The 7,135-nt window shown below is 55.5% G+C and overlaps 1 protein-coding gene across 2 annotated transcripts in view; it reads left to right on the top strand.

Moving 5' to 3' along the window:
• Positions 1-207: 207 nt before the first annotated feature.
• ADGRL1 (adhesion G protein-coupled receptor L1) overlaps positions 208-7,135 on the top strand; it is a 36,472-nt gene continuing 29,544 nt past the window's right edge. For both annotated transcript variants that reach the window (XM_011953205.1, XM_011953204.1), the window contains exons 1-2: positions 208-369; positions 5,525-5,738. In XM_011953205.1, the coding sequence (XP_011808595.1) occupies positions 282-369; positions 5,525-5,738 (302 nt within the window). In that variant the 5' untranslated portion in view covers positions 208-281. The remainder of the gene's footprint in view (positions 370-5,524; positions 5,739-7,135) is intronic.

Here is a 7,135-nt window from a genome sequence, read left to right as displayed (position 1 = left end):
GTGCTCAGATGGGTGGGTCTGCCTGCTGCGTGTAGGGGTGGGGGCTGTGGTGTGAGCTGCAGGCCCTGGAGGGGGCCCTACAGATAGGGCTGGCTCCAGGGATGTGCTGGACCTCAGCCTCTCAGAGCCACTCAGCCACCAGCAGGAGGAGAGGGGAGCAGCCCAGAGGCCTATCCCCACCTCACTCTCCCTGTCCTCCCCCAGGCTGGTGGTCCAGGCCGTGGTGCCCGCCAGGTGATGCGGGGCGAAGCCCCCCGCACAGGCCACTGAGAGTCCCGGACATGTACCCGGCTGCCACCATGGCCCGCCTGGCCGCAGTGCTCTGGAATCTGTGTGTCACCGCCGTCCTGGTCACCTCGGCCACCCAAGGTAGGTGCTGCTGGCGCCGGGGAGGGGCCTCGGCTCCCAAACCCTGCTGGGAAGGCAGATAAAATGTTGAAAACCCTCCTGATCACTCAGTAAAGAATCACAGCCCCCCGCCCTGCCCAGACCTCAGCTGCAGCAGGCCAGTGGAAGACTCAGTGGTAACACACACCCCAGCGCCACCAAGAGGCCCCTGGACCATCCCCTCACCTCCAACAAGTCAGCTGGGCCAGGTTGGTAGGGGCCATCCCGCTGTGGCCCCTGGGACGAGGACAGGCCTTCTTGGTGAGCTGATGCTCCTCTTTCCCTCTCTCTCTCTCTCTGTCTCTGTGATTACATCTTCAAGGCTCTCACTGGGAAGAAGACTTAATTAAAGCATGCCCGCTGACGTTTATTTAAAAACAACTAATTACCCGCTCAGCCCTATGCCGGCCCTGGGATCCTGCACATGCCACAATTAGTGCCCCAAGCCTGCCCGCCCACCCTCACCGATTACTCAATTACTGGCCCCGTGGCAGGCCCAGGCCAGGAGCAAGGGCGGGATAAGGTGAGAGGCCAAGAGAAGAGGCCAGTGGGCCTGACCCCTCACCCTGGGATGTGCCCCCTGCCTGCCCTGACATCCCTGTGTGAAGGGCATTGGCGGGTGACTCTGCTCCCTCCGGCCCTGCCCTCTGGAAAGCTCCAAAGGTTGAAGGGACACAGTTTGGCTGGGCCCCAGGGCCTTGGCACTGCCCCGCTGGCCAGCAGCCTCACTCCCCTGCTGCTACATTCTCTGCCCATCCGGGTCCTGCCCTATAGCCCCAGCTGGGCCGGGAGGGGCCGCCTCCACCCCCAGACCCATCTGAGCCAGGCTTCCACCCCCGGCCCTCCCTCCCAAGCCCGGGAAGGCTAAAATTAGATGAGGAGGCAGATGGTGCTGGAGGAACACATGTGAAATGTTCCCCCTGCTGGGACTCAACTCACCCCAAAAAACCCCAGGGGCCTCCCTGCCATACCCCTGGGGTACCCACCCAGATCTCTGGAAGGGCTCGACTCCGTGACTGTCCCGCACGAGTGCCGTCCCGAAACCTCCTACAGCAGGGCCACGTCCTTCACCTACAAGAGACGGTCCCCACACTGGGGCGTCTGGGCCCCTGGCTGAATCCCTGCTCCCCCCCAGCACCCCGCAGGGCCTGGCTGGGACCAGCGTCACAGAAGGTGCTGCCCCGGCCAGCATGGACCCTGCCAGGCACCCTCTGTTGTGCACACAAACCGCCTTAATAATACTCATAATAACAATAATTAGCATTCATATCATCTTACTGCGCTCTGCGCACATTCACACCCTGGAGCCACCACAACAGCCCTGTGAGCTGGGACTTGTCCTCACTGCCCCTCGGGGGGGGACAGAGACACAGAGGCGGCCAGTGACTTGGATGAGGCTGCAGCCAGGGAGTGGCCAGGCTGGAATTCCAATCCCAGCCGGCTGTCCGGCTCCTACATTCTGGTTCTCCGTCCCCGTGTGGTACAAAATAATGGCCGACATGGGGCAGTGCAGTACCCCCCTGGGAGCTCAGCCTGCTCAGGACACATCCCTTCCTTGTCACAGTGAAACCCCGGGAGGTTTCCCAGATGATACTGATCAGGCACCCTCCATGTGCAGGCTGCCATGCTCCTTGCTTCCTTCAAGAGCATTTTCTAAGGCACAGAATCCCTGCAGGATGACCCGGGGCTGTAGGTGCTCATTTTACAGATTGGGAAACTGAGGTTGGGGAGAGAACAACAGTGGGTATTCAAACTTTTTTTATATTTTTATTTTGAGACGGAGTTTTGCTCTTGTCACCCAAATTGGAGTACAGTGGCATGATCTTGGCTCGCTGCAACCTCTGCCTCCTGGGTTCAAGCGATTCTCCTGCCTCAGCCTCCTGAGCAGCTGGGATTACAGGTGCCCGCCACCACGCCCAGCTAATTTTTTGTATTTTTAGTAGAGATGGAGTTTCACCATGTTGGCCAGGCTGATCTTGAACTCCTGACCTCAGGTGATCCACCTACCTCGGCCTCCCAAAATGCTGCGATTACAGGCATGAGCCACTGCGCCCGGCCACTGTTCGAACTTGATCATGCATCACCATCACCTGGTTGGCACATAGCCCTACAGGTTCCTGGCCTCACCCCTGCGATTTTGATCCAGCAGGCCCAGCATAGGGCCCGAATCTGCATTCTGAACCAGCCCTCACATCTGCCCTGTCAGCCGCAAAACCAGTCTCTGTGGTTTCTTCTAGAAACATGAGTTCATTCCTGTGCTTTCTCTGCTCCTCGCATGGGGTGGGGTGAAATTAGGGAAGTCCCCAAGACAAGCTTCACTTCTGACACCAACAATACATTTGGGGGTCCCCCAGAGAGCACTCAGGTATGATCATCACTAGAAGGACTTGGAACTGACTAGAAGGTGTTATGTTCTCAGTTTATTACATCAAAAGGATACAGATTAAAATCAGGGCCAGGTGCCACTGGCTCACTCCTGAAATCCCAATGCTTTGGGAAGCCAGGGCGGGAGGACTGCTTGAGCTCAAGAGTTCGAGACCAGCCTGGGCAACATGGCAACTACCCCATCTCTACAAAAAATATAAAAAATTAGCCAGGCATGGTGGTATGTGCCTATAGTCCCAGCTACTCGGGAGGCTGAGGCAGGAGGATCCCTTGAGCCCAGGAGTTTGAGGCTGCAGTGAGCTATGATCGTGCCACTGTGCTCCAACCTGGGTGACAGAGTGAGACCCTGTCTGAAAAAACAAACAGGCCCGGCGTGGTGGCTCACGCTTGTAATCCCAGCACTTTGGGAGGCTCAGGCGGGCAGATCACCTTAGGTCAGGAGTTTGAGACCAGCCTGGCCAACATGGCGAAACCCCGTCTCTACTAAAAATACAAAAATGAGTGGAGTGTGGTGGCAGGCGCCAGTAATCCCAGCTACTCGGGAGGCTGAGGCAGGAGAATCACTTGAACCTGGGAGGCAGAGGTTGCAGTCAGCTGAGATTGCACCGTTGCACTCCAGCCTGTGTGACAGAGCGAGACTCTGTCTCAAAACAAATAAAAATCAGACAAGGGAAGAGGTGCATAGGGTAGAGTCCAAGAAAGTTCCATTCATGGAGTTTCCAATTACCCCCTCCAGTAGAGTCCTGGACAGCATTAACTCTCCCGGCAACAATGTGTGACAACACACGTGGTGTACTGCCAACCAGAGAGGCTCCCCCAAGCCTTGTTGTCCAGCGTCTGTATTGGAGTTCAGTTCTGTAGCCCTGACTGACCACCTGCAGGGCTGAGCTGAATCTCTAGCACGTGTAGAGGTCAGCTGAGACCACGTGACCCAGAGCTCCTGCCCTAAGTCCTGTTAGCGTATTCGTTAACTAGGGCCATCCTAACAAAGTACCAGAGACCATGTGTCTTTGTTTGTCGCGCAGACTGGAGTACAGTGGCGTGATCTTTGCATGCCATCACTGCAGCCTCCACCTCCTGGGTTCAAGCAATTCTCCTGCCTCAGCCTCCTGAGTAGCTGGGATTACAGGCACCCGCCATCACACCCGGCTAATTTTTGTAGTTTTTTAGTAGAGACGGGGTTTCACCATGTTGGCCAGGCTGGTCTCGAACTCCTGACCTCAGGTGATCCGCCCGCCTCAGCCTCCCAAAGTGTTGGGATTACAGGTGTCAGCCATTGTGCCTGGCCTCTCCTTGACTTGTAGCTAGATGGCCGCCTGCTCCTGTGTCTTCACACTGTCTTACCCCTTTACACGTCTGTGCCCAGGTTTCCCCTTTTAGCCAGGTGCGAGGGCTCAGTCCCATAATCCTAGCACTCTGGGAGGCCAAGGCAGGAGGAGTGCTTGAGACCAGACTAGCCTGGGCAATATAGAAAAGGGACTCATGTCTATGAAACAATTTTAAAAATTAGCTGGGCATGGTGGCGTGAATCTGTAGTCCCAGCTACTTGGGAGGTTGAGGCAGGATCACCTGAGCCCAGGAAGTTGAGACTGCAGTAAGCCGTGATCGCACCACTGCACTCCAACCTGGGTGACAGAGGAAGATCCTGCCTTAAAAACAACCTCCCACCCCCTCTTTTTTTTTTTTTTTTGAGACGGAGTCTCGCTCTGTCGCCCAGGCTGGAGTGCAGTGGCCAGATCTCAGCTCACTGCAAGCTCCGCCTCCCGTGTTTACGCCATTCTCCTGCCTCAGCCTCCCGAGTAGCTGGGACTACAGGCGCCCGCCACCTCGCCCGGCTAGTTTTTTGTATTTTTTTTAAGTAGAGACGGGGTTTCACCGTGTTAGCCAGGATGGTCTCGATCTCCTGACCTCGTGATCCACCTGTCTCGGCCTCCCAAAGTGCTGAGATTACAGGCTTGAGCCACCGCGCCCGGCCCTCACCCCCTCTTTTTTTATTGAGATAGATAGGGTCTTGCTCTGTTGCCCAGGCTAGAGTGCAATGGCACAATCATAGCTCACTGGAGCCTCAACCTCCTGGGCTGAGGTGATCCTCCCACCTCAGCCTCCCCAGTAGCTGGGACTATAGGTGTGTGCCACCACGTCTGGCTAATTTGTGTATTTTTGTAGAGACAGGGTTTTACTATATTGCCCAGGCTGGTCTCGAACTACTGGTCAATTTGCCCACCTCGGTCTCCCACAATGCTGGGGTTACAGGTGTGTGCCTCTGCGCCTGGCCAAAATTTCCCATATTTATAAGGACCACAGTCATATTGGATCGGGGCCTACCCTAACAGCCTCATTTGAATGTACCTCTATGAAGACTTTATCTCCAAACAATGTCACATTTTCAGGTCCTGGGGGTTAGGACTTCAGCATACGAATTTTCGGCGGGGGGGACACAGTTCAATCCATAACAGCATAGCTGGTGTAGCCCAAGCACCCTAGGAAAACAGACACTCAAGCAGAGCATTCCAAAGGCTTAGACGTCACCTCCTAGGAGGTGAGAGTCCAGGCTCTCTTTGTACCAGGTTAATGTCCTCACTACACAAATGGGCACACCAAGAGGCCCATTCTACAGCTGAATCAACTGAGGCTGCCTCCGCCGGCTTCCGGGACACAGCCAAGCTAGAGGTGGTGTTTTCTCGGCAGCGGGCAGGGTCTTTCCTTCCTGGCCCAAGCCCGGGAGTGACACTGTCCCCAACCCTCTCCGCAGGCCTGAGCCGGGCCGGGCTCCCGTTCGGGCTGATGCGCCGGGAGCTGGCGTGTGAAGGCTACCCCATCGAGCTGCGGTGCCCCGGCAGTGACGTCATCATGGTGGAGAACGCCAACTACGGGCGCACAGACGACAAGATTTGCGACGCCGACCCTTTCCAGATGGAGAACGTGCAGTGCTACCTGCCGGACGCCTTCAAGATCATGTCACAGAGGTGAGTGGGCTCTCTCCTGGATGAAGCGCCCGCCTAAAAGCACTGGACACCTGCCGGTGCACCCGTTCACCTTATGTCTTTTTTTAATGCATTCAATACATGTTTACTGAGCACTTAATGGGTGCTGGGCCCTATGCAGATGAGAATAAGACCCAGTCCATCTCCCCACAACCAGCCTGTGTCCCCCACAGAGGCCTATACCCATACGTACACTGGCAAGTCCCTCCCCACACCAGCCACTTGCTTCCAAAAGCTTCCATCCCAAGATCAGCCAGGGTAGTTTGTTTGTTTTTGAGACGGAGTCTCACTCTGTCACCCAGGCTGGAGTGCAGTGGCATCTCGGCCCACTGCAACCTCCACCTCCTGGGTTCAGGCGATTCTTCTGCCTCAGCCTCCCAAGTAGCTAGGGATTATAGGCGCACGCCACCGCGCCTGGCTAATTTTTTTGTATTTTTAGTAGAGACAGGGTTTTGCAATTGGCCAGGCAGGTCTCTTGAACTCCTGACCTCAGGTGATCCGCCCACCTCGACCTCCCAAAGTGCTGCCATTACAGGCATGAGATGAGCCACCAGGCCCAGCCTTAACCAGGGCAGTTTGGAGTTTGTAAAAAAATATAAAGAACAGCAGGACAGAGTGGAGGTATCGTGGAAAGACTTTTCCCTTTATCCCAGACTTTTTTTTTTTTTTGGAGATAGGGTCTCACTCTGTTGCCTAGGCTGGAGCACAGTGGTACAATCATAGCTCGTTGCAGCTCTGACCTCTCAGGCTCAAGCAATCCCCCTGCCTCAGCCTCCTGAGTAGCTGGGACTACAGGCGCATGCCACCATGCCTGGCTAATTTTATTTTATTTTTTTGTAGAGGCAGGGTCTTGCTGTGTGGCCCAGGCTGGTCTTAAACTCCTGGCCTCAAGCAGTCCTCCTGCCTCGGCCTCTCAAAGTGCTGGGATGACAGGCATGAGCCACCGCACCCACCCATCCCAGATTTGAGAGCTCTTCAGGCTACTCCAAGGACGAGACACCTGAGCACAGACGATGGAAGCACAGGCCTGTGTGAGTGATTGTGTGTGGGGTGAGTGCTTGCGCATGCAAGACGGGAACTTGGAGTGTCTGTGTGATTACATGCATCTATGAGTGTGATCGTGTATTTGTCTTGTTTTGTTTATTTTATTTATTTACTTAATTTTGAGACAGAGTCTCGCTCTGTCACCCAGGCTGGAGTGCAGCGGTGCGATCTCAGCTCACTGCCACCTCTGCGTCCTGGATTCAAGTGATTCTCCTGCCTCAGCCTCCCGAGTAGCTGGGACTACAGGCGCCCGCCACCACACCCAGTTAATTTTTTTGTATTTTTAATAGAGCCAGGGTTTCACCATATTGGCCAGGATGGTCTCGATCTCTCTC

The sequence above is a fragment of the Colobus angolensis genome, unplaced genomic scaffold (genome assembly GCF_000951035.1).
Source record: "Colobus angolensis palliatus isolate OR3802 unplaced genomic scaffold, Cang.pa_1.0 Scaffold36, whole genome shotgun sequence".
Taxonomy (NCBI): Eukaryota; Metazoa; Chordata; class Mammalia; order Primates; family Cercopithecidae; genus Colobus; species Colobus angolensis.
This window is presented reverse-complemented; position numbering and strand designations above follow the sequence as displayed.